Below are 12,581 nucleotides of genomic sequence, written 5' to 3' on the forward strand. Positions count from 1 at the left end.
TTTACAAATCACAAAGCATCTACCCCACCCCCACTTGAAATAGGGAGGGAGGGGGGAGGGGAGGGAAGATATTAGATGTTTTGGGATTTGTAAATGCCACGTGTCATTCATCAAGCGGGTCTCATATAATTTTTTTTCTATCTAAATGGCATGCACGCATGGAAGGTGCCCGATTTAAACGGCATGCCTGCACAGGACTTGCAGCTTTTCAGTTTTCTCTCTTTCTTTATTCCTTTGCGTAACAGCCGTGCCTGATGACCTGATCTAAACGCCATCCTTGCAGAGGACGTCGCCGATGATGCCCCGATCTAAATGGCCTGCGCATGTTAGTTCCTTATAGCAGTTTATCTAGTACACATGGAAGTAGTATAGCGCGTGCATGAGCCCACGATTTTGTCTCAATTTTGACGTGGATCTAGTCGCGGGATAATGCCATGATTATCGGATCGCACCCCACCTCTTTTGTTCTTTCTTGTTTTATGTTCGACAGAATAAAAGGAAAGGAAACTGGATTGAGGAGGGGCGCGGCAGTGACACACGGAAGGGGCGTGGCGTCGCGGATCTCACTGGCGCCATAGCAGGGCGTCGCCGGCGCGGCGGCTGGGCGGAAGAAGCGCGTTGCCTTCGGTCCGACCGAGCCGGACCGGGCCAAGGCAGGACCGGACCGATCAATTTCCGGTCCCCTTTTCACGGACCGCTTGCGGTCCGGTCCACTTCGGTCCACGAGCGGGCCCAACAGACCGCTCGTCCCGTCCACCCTGAGTTAGTATCTCACAGTTTTCGTATGATTTAAACACCTAACATTAGCTTCTGCTACTAAAGAAAGGAAGAGAAAGACCAAGTCCTTGCACAGTAGGCCTAGTTTCACCTTCAAGAGAGTAATTAGCAAGATCCACCAAAAAGACGGAACTACAGGCTTTATTGGCCGCCGCATGAAAGGATTTCAAGTTTACATCTCCGAAGCGGACTCATCTGATAGTGCAACTATATTTCCAGTAGAGCTTAATGTGATTTTTTTAATGACTCCTCTAAAGTTGCTTTTACGACTATGTTCCAATTTGTAATAAGCAACGAGAGGCGGGAAAGAATTCTGCTCCAGATTTGAAAGGCTCTTCTAATGTTTTAGAAATTATAAGAGATGTGCCTCTGCCATCAAAGTTTTTGCAAGGGAGACTCCGAGCTTGTTGGAATACCTCTATGAAGCCTGGGTGGTCGTAATGGACAGAAGAGAAGGGATGTATCCAAGGTGAATTTTGAAATAGGTTTAACAATGGTATTAGGGAAGACCATAGTCCAGCTAGCCAAGGTCAAAAATAAATATATTCATATTTATCTATTCTTTGTGAGAAAAAAACATAGAACCTTCACACAGTATAAGGTAAACAGTTCTCATTTTGGATTTAAATCTCATATGTAGAATTCAGTTACAAATCAAGGGTGAAAAATTATAAGTTCAATACTATCTCGAACTTGTACTTGTAAGATTTATTTTAATGTTTTGCATGTTTTCAATATCACATAATCAGTTTGGATGCCCGAAAATAAATTATAGAGATGTTGAAAATAATCATATATATCAAGTAAGATCATTAAAATCTATTTCCTTCAGAAGACTATTGCATTTTATTAGACATTGCGGCCATGCTTTTATGAAAACTAAAATCCAGCATGGTATTATTTGTTTCTTTATCTATCAAGTGGCAGCTGACTACACTCGCCTTTAATCGGTATTGGATAAAAACCTCGATGAATGTGGACCCTTCGATCATACAATTGACGGTCCATAACTCGAGAAAATATCAACATCTAAAAAAAACACTAGAAGGAGATTACATAAGTGAGTTAGAATGACAAACAAAAATATGCTGATAAAATATTTAGGCAAACTGCCTACAAGGCTAAGATTGTACAATAATTGCAACCGAGCACTAGGTATTACAACAATCCCAAATGAACAGCAATATGAAATGCAACCTATATAGGCCCGAGTTAATAAACGAAGTTTGAAGCCAAATGCTGAGGTATTGTTGGGTATCAATTACTTGAGTAGAGGGGACAACATAAGAATCACACTTGGACCTTATTGAGTAGTAGCCACAAAAATAGCAAATGCAATGTTGCAGCCAGTAAAAGTAAACAGAAAATATCAATTAAGCAAAAGAAAGGGAAATATTCCATTCTGCTACTACTAAAAAGATAAGCTTACTCCCTCATTTAATACATCACAATAGCATATCCATTTGACCAATCATCTTATGTATTGTGCAAAAGTTTAGCTCCATCATGTCCACCACCAATGCTCATTCCTACAAGGGGAAATTCCAACCATTATGTATCTCATCTTGAGAAACATCTGCACTGCAGCTATGCACTAATACTACCAGTTGTATCAGATTATTGGGCATTGATGAGATATTTGGATAAACTCACATATGTAATTTGAGGAAAATAACTCAGGTTTGATACATCATGACGAGTAAATAAACAAAACCCCTACTCTCTAAGAAAGAGAATATTCTTGAAACAATAAATACTCACTATTGCCATAAAAAATGAAGAATATGCACACTCAGACAATTAGCTAACCTGAAGGGAGAAGTATGCTTAAGCACACTCCACAATAAGAGTATGAGAATAGCAAAAAACAGCATTGCTAAATTTTATTTTATTTTTGACAAATGAGATGCACAACTGGTTTCAACTAAGGGAACTCAAATCACGATAGAGTAGAATCACCTCTCCAGAGAGCAGAACTGGTTAGCTACAGTAAAATATATTCTTTCCAAATCATAACCATCACATAGAACACCACCACACAAACATCCAAAAAGAAGACTCCATCGCTATATGTTGAGGAGATCATCCATCAGCAAAAGAACCGATTTATATGGAACTACTTACACTTGTTATCTTAACACGAAAGGATGTGAACAGCATTTAATCAACCAATTATAGATATTATCTTGATTTTGCTATACCTACTACAATGTAAAGGCATATGCTATTACCTGCAGCATAAACACTTTCAAACGGATGATAACGAACCCACTTCTTGGTCTTGGAAACTTTCTTGAACTGCAGTGGCTCAAGCTGGATCATGAAGAGGTCGGTAGGTGTCCGTAGGAGCAGCACATTATTGTACTCAGCAAACCCCTCTATACTTTGGTGCCATTTCCTCTTCTTCCTTGAATCAATGGAAAGTAGCTTATACAGTTCAACAGTTCTTCCTAGCACCCATGAAGCAGCACCATCACAATCGGTCTCCACCTTCCATAATTGGGCGCTGAAATTTGACAGAAAGAGAATGCCAAGGCCACCACCCTCTGCCCGCATAACCTGGAATCGGCACATGTTTTCCTTGGGAATACCCATTGGTACTGGTTTCACAGCTAGGATCTGCTTCTCCAAATCAAACTCAAGTATGCCATCCAACAGTAGAGTTTTTGCCGATCTGTCATTGAACAACCAGTAAAGGGAATGCCCAACTAGCACACCCATGGTAAAGTACATGTGACTCTTGGTGGGAAGTTTGGATGGAAGTGGTGTTGATATGCGATCACCCCATTTGGCAGTCTCCGACGAGTAAATGCGGGCGAAGGCCCGTGTATGTTGCTGCTCGTCTGCCTCTGTGCTTACCAAGACCACCCGGAAGTGTTGAATGTCTCCGGCGGCGCGAAAAACCGCCCCTTTGAACGGGACCTCGAGCCGATCGAACTCTGGGGGAACGGCTAGGCGGTGTAGGTCGACGTTGAAGGGATCCCACACCAAGAGCTGGTACCGCGCTAATTGGTAGATGAGTAGGAGGCCATGGCGGGATCCCAAGGGCATGAAGATGCCGTCGCCATTCTCGCCGTGGAGGCACAAGGAGAAGCGGCCATCCGGGACACGATTGGGGGGATCCATTGCAGGTTTGAAATTGAAAGGGTCGAAGAAACCGAGGAGAGGAGGGTTGCGGCGGTGGTGGAGAAGGAAGCGGCGGGAGAAGCCGGGGTCAGAGATGAGGCCGAGCCAGCGCTTGGAGACGAGGGAGGCGCGAGGGAGGGAGGACGGATCCGGCGAGAGGCGGAGGAGGATCTCAGAGAGGAGGTTGTCATCCTCCAGCGGCCGCGCCGCCGACGAGCGGGAGCGACGGCGGCGGCGGCGGCGGCTACTCCTCTCGCCCTCGTCACAACTCATGGGGAAAGTGGTGGATTGACCAGAGAGACGAGAGGGGTCACGCTGTCTGTGAGATAGAAGCCCAAAACTCCTTTCTTTTAGGTAGGAGAAGGGAGAGAGCCCACTACAGCTAAAGTAAAAAAAGCCCACACCACATAAACACAATGCGCAGATTTCTTGCCTTTTTTATTTTCTGAAGTTCTTTGTAGGGATTATTTTCTAAAGTTATAACCCTTAAAAGTTGTACAAAGTTACAACTCCCCTAAAAATGTACACATAATCAACAAAATAAAAGAAGTTTCAGTGATGAGCCAAGTTAGATCCCTGGCATCATAGACCACACGCCATAATAGACAATTCCAGATTTGACGATGAGCTATGAAGGAAAGATGTGCATGGCTTATCTGCTCTAATCCGCTGCAACCTATCAGTTCTTAGAGGATGTCATGACATCTCCGACTCCACTATGACACAACAAAACAAAAAACAGAGCACATGAACCCATCTGACACATTGTGCAGCCAACTACAAAAACCCTGTTGTTGGTTTTGTAAATTAGGTTGAAAGCGTTGTATCCTTTGGTCTCGGGCCGCATGTTTATATACTGGCAAAGCCTTGGAGTACAAGTAGAGATCAAAAATCGATCTCAAGGAGTTCGGTACAGGAGGGAGAGAGAGAAGGAGATAGAGATAGATTACAATTTGAATGAAATATCTTTATACTATACATATTCTAACACTCCCTCTCAATCTAAACCTCATGGACTTCGGCCAAGGTTGAGATTGTACTTGAACTCATCTAACCTTCTCATAGTGAGAGGCTTTGTGAATCCATCAGCAAGTTGATCTCCAGTAGGAATAAACTGAATCTCAAGAAGCTTTCTAGCTACTCTTTCTCTGACAAAATAAAAATCAATTTCAATATGCTTCGTGCATGCATGAAAGACAGGATTAGCTGACAGATAGGTTGTACCAACACTACTAGGAAAAAGGCTATACATGAAATGGATACTAATGGCGCACCTGACATGTGGTGCGCCACTACAATATAGCAGTGGCGCACCATATGCAGGTGCGCCATTAGTGTGGAAGACACTAATGGCGCACCAGATACATGGTGCGCCACTAGTAACAATTTTTTTTTCATTTTCCAAACATACTAATGGCGCATCATGTAGACAGTGCGCCAAACTAGTAATGGCGCACTATCCACAGATGCACCATTACTAAGTTTTTTTCCCCTAGCTAATGGTGCATCGCCAGGGGTGCACCATTAGTAATCTTCCCCCTAGCTAATTCGCTCGATCCCTTCGTCCCTCCCTCCACTTCCCCACTCGCTCCACACCCGCTCCGACGACCCCCGCGCCCCGCCTTGCCGTCTCGGGCCTAGCCGCCGACCCACTGCACCGCCGCCCCACCCATCGCGCCGCCGCCCGGTCTCCTTCGCCCGTAAGCCCCCCTCCTCCGCCCGTCCATCGCCTTCGGCCTCGTGCCCCACCCGCCGCCGCCCCCACCAGACCGCCGCCGCCCCCAAATCTCTCTATCGCTCCTCGCCGCCGCCTTCCTCCTCCCCCACCCCCAAATCCAGCCTCGCCGCCACCGCCTTCCTCCTCCCCCACCCCCCTAATCCAGCCCCGCCGCCGACGACTCTGCCCGCCGCCGGCTCCCCGCACCATCTCCTCCTCCGCCGACAACCCCGAGTTCAGGGCCGTGCCCACCATCTCCTCTGCCTCCGGACGCCGCCCCCTCCCCCGTCGTGCAGAGCATCCAGGCGAGACGCCGACGCCCCCCCTCTTCACCGCCCTCCTCGACGACGCCCTCCTCTTCAACGCCGGCCGCTGCCGACCTACCTCTGCCTTGTCACCGGACGGTGAGCTCCTCTACTATGCAAATTTGTCAATTGAAGTGCTTGAATGATGTTAGCTTAGCATTTGATGATAAATGTGATGTTCTTTCTGTCAGTGTGAAACTCGATGGATAGGGTGTAAGATTTAATCAGTATGTCTAGTCTATTAGGCAGGGGGTGCAAAGTTGCAAGCTCAGGAGTTTGAAAAATGAGCCTAATTGGTCTGATGTAAATTTTCTGACTCATTTTTTCTATCTATTCTGTTTGGCGTCCTTATTCTTCAGTGGCATAGCTTAAAAGTTATCTGCCTTGGCTCAAATGAAGGTTGTTCGATATCTTGAAATAAGCAAACATGCCTTGTGTCAAACCATATTTTAAATCTGCAAGCTTGATTTTTCTTCTATCTACTGTTTTCTCATGCTTTGGCTTGTAAAACTAAATTGGGACTTAGGGCCAGAGTAGATAGAAGGTGCAATCTTGGCCATTTTTTCACATGCTTCCGTTTAGACTCTTGAGAGCTAGAGCTATTTAATATGGTGTTGACTATATTCTGTTTGGCGTCCTTATTCTTCAGTGGCATAGCTTAAAAGTTATCTGCCTTGGCTCAAATGAAGGTTGTTCGATATCTTGAAATAAGCAAACATGCGTTGTGTGAAACCATATTTTAAATCTACAAGCTTGATTTTTCTTCTATCTGTTGTTTTCTCATGCTTTGGCTTGTAAAACTAAATTGGGACTTAGGGCCAGAGTAGATAGAAGGTGCAATCTTGGCCATTTTTTCACATGCTTCCGTTTAGACTCTTGAGAGCTAGAGCTATTTTATCAATATTTTCCTTTACCACACCAGCATATGTATGACGTGAGCTCTTATGTTTTCAGAACATTGAGACTGAGCTTAACTAATTCTGATTGGTCATTTTTTTATATGATGATGAGGAGGAGTATCTTATTTATTTGGCATGACTAGTAATTAACTGGTAGTAACTGATAGTGTGATACCCATCATCCAGACATGCTTTAGGCAGGCTTGGTAGATTTGTCAAGGCGGGCTTGATATGCATGCATGCATTCTTTGCTTGTTTATATTCATTCTTGTAAACTGAACATGCTCATCTATCTAACTATCTATCTACCTGCTTTAGTATGTATGTATGCATTGTATTTTTATTTCCTTTGGAAAGTAAAGTTAATGTGAAAGGAAGAGAGAAAAAGAAAGGGAGGAAGACAGATGCTTTAGTCAGTCTAAGCCCAGCTTAATTTGAGTGACAATCACCTGCCTGGCTGGCTGGCATGATCATCCTTTACAGAAAACAATTTTCAGCAATGTCGGTGGGAACGACACCTATGGGATCACAAGAATCCCTACTGTGGTTAGCGGGGCGTGGGGTCATGAGAAGAGCGGATCAAACAGATAGCACACGGTTCGTTTATCCAGGTTCGGGCCGCGAGGATGCGTAAAACCCTACTCCTGCTTTGGTGGATTATATATCTGTGTTCTTGAGCTAGCTATGGGGCGTGAGGAGCTCCAAAAAGCCGAATCCTTCCTCTGGTCGCCTCGGGCCTCCTTTTATAGAAAAAGGGGTTGCCACAGTGGCACACAGGAGGTGGAAAGGGTACAGTGATGCGAGGTCATCCCTCGCGTTACATGACAGGGCGCATTTAATGCGTCTTACTTAGGTGTCCTTGCTTTATCGGGGACAGGGGAGAAACCTGTCTCGTCCGTCGCCGCTCCTTCTTGTGTCGACACGCGCCCTGGCCAGCGACTCCTGCGATGCCACGTAGGTAGGCAGGCAGCTGAGGTGGCGCAGTGGTGGGTCTTCACGAAGATCTGCATGCCGCCACGTAGGTGCCTGCCCAGCTGGTTGGGTCGGCAGCTGCATGCATGCGGTGGTGGAGGTTTAGTCGGTGTGGGCCTGATGGTGGCCCTGCAGGTGTCCTCTATAAGGGCCTTGCCGGGGCCCCGGCAAGGGTCTTGCCGAGGCGCTTGCTGTCATCCCCGGCAAGGCGCTTGCCGGGGGCCTTGTGGTCTTCCTCGGCTGGGGTCCCGCCAAGGGTTGTCGTCTCCTTAGTGCGTATCTGATCTTGAATGTCTTCACAAAGATCTGCATGCCACCACGGGGATGTCTCCCGAATCCTTGCCCTTTGGGGGCAGTGGACTCAAGGGTGGTTTGCTCCGTAGGCGCGGGACGAGTCGCCGCGGCAAGTGTCTTGCCGGGGCTACTAGAACTGTCTCCCGGCAAGGATCTTGCCGGGGGAGTCCGCTTTGTCCCCTTTGCTCTTCGTGGTCTTGGCCTTGGCGTCGTTCTAGTTCTCTTGAGCTTCGGTCTTACCCTGGCTCACCTCCCTTGCCTTGCTTGGTGTGGTGGTGCCCGTGGCTCAGACTGCCCGTGCACAGTTATAGGGGTACAAAAAGTGTACCCCTCTTTTTGTACACCGACAGGAGCCCCCGGGCCTGGGCCACACATAAGCGCAACGCGTTGTTGGGCCAGGCCCAAAAACGGTGCACGGGCAGGCGGGGCGGTTTTTACCGTGGTAAGGTTCTTCGCGCCTTCCCCATAACGGAGGGAGGCGTGGAGGCGCGGCCCATTTATTGAATGGGGCTGAGGCACGATCTTCAAGGCGTCCACTCCCCACGATCACGGGGGTGGGGAGTGGTCGTCTCACCCATCCCCTTGGTTCTGCACGTCCTCCATGTGTCTCCCATGCGCCTGGGGTGGCAAACGGTGGAGGCGGGAAACCGGGCCGTTGCTGGTTGGGGCGGCGGGTCGGTCCTGGCTCCCTGCGCCTTCCGTATCTTGATTGTCCGAGCGGGGCGGCCGAGTCCCAACCCCGATCCTTTATAAAGAGCGGGAGAGGGGATGGCATCCCACATTCTTTCATCTTCTTCTTCCTTCAGCTTCTGCTCCTCCCTTCCATCCGTCATGGAGAGAGGGAATCCCGGTCCTTCAACAGTGGCGGCGAGGGTCGCCGCTCGACAACGCGTCCCTCCTTCTCCTGCGCCTACGGTGGCAGAGCCAGCTGCGAGGGGAAGGGGGAGGGGGCGAGGCCGTGGTCGAGGCCGGGGCGCTCGGGGAAGAGGAGGACGGGGCGGCGCGCCGGCCTCGCCTCCGCCAGCAGCTCCTCCTCCAATGGAGGGACATGTTGGGGATGACCCTCGTGAGTTCTTCGTCAGCCTGCGTCGGCCGCCGCGCCGTCGCCTTCGTCTCTAGACTCCATTTGCGCGGGAGATGGAGCTGGATCCGCCGGAATCGTTGCGGCTGCACATGAGGGGTTGCGGGATCAATGGCACGCGGGTCCGCGACGACTTCCCCGCCCCTCACGTGATGTATCTTCGTCGGGGATGGAAGACGTTTGCTCATATCCACCGCTTGACGGAGGGGCTCACTCTCCATTTTAAGCTGATGGAGGGTGGCCTTCTCTCCGTCAAGGTCCTCGGGTGCTTTGGGACCCGTGCAAGGTGCTGCGTGGAGAGCTCTTCTGATAGTGAAGACTCCTCCGCGGGCGGGAGTGACGAGGAGGACAGCGGCAACGACGACGAGGGTAGTAGGCGGCAGGATGACGGGTCCGACTAGGTGTCTGGTGCCGCTCCGTGCGGCACCGGCGACCCCATCATCCGTGTCGCCGGCTCCTTGAACTTCTCGGGGTCGTCTCCTTGGGCAGCTGGCGTTGGGAGGCTGCGGAAGAGGAAGAGGGCGGGCGGCAAGGCCATCAAGTTGGAGTACGCGGGCACCGACGCTTTCGACGCATGCTGACGTCCTACCGCCTCGTCTTCGAGCTCTGCTTCCGGCGCCGCCATCACCATCCAGCCTTTGGACGGCCACCAAGATGTTCTCTTGGTGTCTTCTGCCACCCGTAGCTCGCCTAGGCGCTCCTTTTGTCCCTTTCGCCTCCTTGACCTGCCTCCTGAGGAGAGGGACAAGAAAGGGATTACGTGCACCCTATCTCTTTTTAGTTTGTAAGCCTTCGGGCCTTTGTTGAATTTAAAACTTGTAATCCCATCATTCATGTTTTTCATTCCCTATGGACTGTACCTGAGTGGAATGTTTTTTTAATGAAAAAGGGATGCTTGCCGGGTCATTTGTTTGCCGGTGGAACCCACGACAAGGAGTAAATCCTTGATATCTTCAAGATAGACATTTCCTTGCCCGGCAACAGGCCTTGCCGTCTCCCCACTTCGCTCGACCTTCCTCACGCCTTTGGCGGAGGCAGGGATGAGGCGGGTTTAGGCTCCTTGTTTCATCCTTTCGCTGCCGCGACTATGACCAAACTTGGCCCCAGGAACGAGCCCTAGGGCCTAGAGTTATGGGAGCACGGTAGCTTAGGGGAAAACGAGGTTTCACATACCTCAGTCCATAATGGAATGCATGATAAGGGATGAAGAACTTATCTGAAGCTGCAGTCCCCGGCAACCCTAGTTCGCCGTGGGTAAATCTTTGCTCTTGCAGCCCCCGGCAATACTGGCTTTCCGGGGGCTAGATGCTGGTATGTTCCTCTTTTTTTCCCTCCCCAAGTGGTTCGGCACGGATATCTGTGTGTCCTATGAACCAAAGAAGACAAAAGAAAGACAAAGAGACGCACACTCGACCTCTAAGCTAGGGGTTAGTCGCCGCTAAGCACTATCAACCCTAACCAAGGACGAGACTCAACCTAGCATGCATGCTATAACTTAGGGCGCCAGCGCTTCATTTATTTATGCTCAGGGTCTGCACCTGGCTTTGTACAGAGGGTTACATGCGTCATCAGCAAGGCTCGTACAAAAGGTGGCTTGCCGGGGGTCCCGGCAAGCCGCGCCTCACGGGTAAAACTTGCGAAGATGCTCAATGTTCCAGGAGTTACTCACCGGAACGGCATCTTCGGTCTCCAGGCGGACTGCACCGGGCCTGGTGACTCGTATTACCCGATAAGGGCCTTCCCACTTTGGCGTCAACTTGTTGGAATTCTTGGCCGATTGAACGCGCCGAAGAACAAGGTCGCCTTCCTCAAAGCTTCGGGCATGAACCTTGCGGCTATGGTAGCGGCGCAAGGCTTGCTGGTAGCGCGCTGCTCTCACAGCCGCCCGAAGACGATCTTCCTCAAGGAGCATTGCGTCATCTTGCCGCAATTGCTCTTGCTCAAGCTCGTCATAAGCGAGTACTCGAGGTGACCCGTATATGAGTTCCTTGGGGAGAACTGCTTCTGCCCCGTATACCAGGGCAAAGGGTGTCTGGCCGGTGGCTCGATTTGGTGTCGTTCTGATTGACCAAAGAACCGCCGGCAATTCATCAACCCAGCGCCTTCCACTCTTGTGCAGTCTGTCAAAGGTCTTTGTCCTCAGGCCTCGCAGTACTTCAACATTTTCCCTCTCAGCTTGACCATTGCTTCGTGGGTGAGCAACGGAAGCGAAACATACCTTGCTGCCGAGGTCTTGAATATATTGCATGAAGGTGTGGCTTGTGAACTGCGTGCCGTTGTCGGTGATAACCCTATTGGGTACACCAAAACGGCACACCAGTCCTTTGAAGAACTTGACGGCTGACTGTGCTATGACCTTCCTCACTGCTTCCACTTCTGGCCACTTTGTGAACTTGTCGATTGCAACGTACAAGTACTCAAAGCCCCCGACAGCGCGGGGGAAAGGGCCCAGTATATCGAGCCCCCAGACCGAGAAAGGCCAGGAGAGAGGAATGGTTTGAAGGGCTTGAGCTGGCTGATGAAGCTTCTTTGAATGGAACTGACACGCTTCACACCTGGTGACTAGTGTCATCGCATCCTGGAGGGCGGTGGGCCAGAAGAAGCCTTGCCGAAACGCTTTGCCGGCAAGGGCCCTTGACCCGATGTGGGATCCACATATGCCTCCATGTATCTCCGCCAACAGCCCCAGTCCTTCCTCTCGAGGGATACACTTCAATTTCACGCCATTCGGCCTCTTTCTGTACAGGACGTCATCGACGAACTGGTACATAGTAGAGCGACGGGCTACTTTTTCCGCTTCTTCCTGCTCCTCAGGAAGTTCCCCTGTTTGGAGGAATCGGACGGTATGCTGTGCCCACGCTGGAGCCTGGGGCTCGACAGCGAGGACTAAAGGCATTTCCTCCGCTATCGGAGCGGCTGTCTCCATGGCAAGAGCTTGATGCTCTGTCGGAGCTAGCCGTCCCGTGGTGGGCTCAGTGTCTCTGGCAACATCCTTGCCGGCGGCTTCGGGGAGCTCGGCGGGAAAGTACTTGCCGGGCCCTGATTTTCTCCTCTTGTTCTGCTCTGTTGATGGATCGACGGATGGCTGAGTTAGCCAAAGCACAAAGGTACCTGGTTCCACAGGTAGCTTGAGGGCAGCGCGTTTTGACAGGTAATCAGCGATATCATTCTCCGCTCGGGGAACGTATTCTGCCTGTATACCGTCAAAACACTCTTCCAGCTTTCTCACTTCATCGACGTAGGCCTTCATCAACGGGCTCTGGTAATCCTTGTTGACTTGCTTGACGACAAGTTGGGAGTCGCCTCTGACGACGAGTTTCTTGATTCTGAGGTCCACCGCGATCCTAAGACCGGCAAGCAGCCCTTCGTACTCAGCCGTATTGTTTGTTGACACCTCCCTGGGGAAGTTC

At 50.0% G+C, this 12,581-nt stretch overlaps 1 protein-coding gene across 1 annotated transcript; it reads right to left on the bottom strand.

Moving 5' to 3' along the window:
- Positions 1 to 2,017: 2,017 nt before the first annotated feature.
- Positions 2,018 to 4,214, bottom strand: LOC125517238 (F-box protein At5g03970-like). The gene is made up of 2 exons (XM_048682420.1): positions 3,009 to 4,214; positions 2,018 to 2,306 (listed from the first exon to the last, which is right to left on the bottom strand). The coding sequence occupies exons 1-2, from the start codon at positions 4,174 to 4,176 to the stop codon at positions 2,254 to 2,256; spliced, it is 1,221 nt and encodes a 406-aa protein (XP_048538377.1). The 5' UTR covers positions 4,177 to 4,214; the 3' UTR covers positions 2,018 to 2,253.
- Between the last annotated feature and the right edge of the window lie 8,367 nt (positions 4,215 to 12,581).

The sequence above is a fragment of the Triticum urartu genome, chromosome 6, assembly GCF_003073215.2.
Source record: "Triticum urartu cultivar G1812 chromosome 6, Tu2.1, whole genome shotgun sequence".
Taxonomy (NCBI): Eukaryota; Viridiplantae; Streptophyta; class Magnoliopsida; order Poales; family Poaceae; genus Triticum; species Triticum urartu.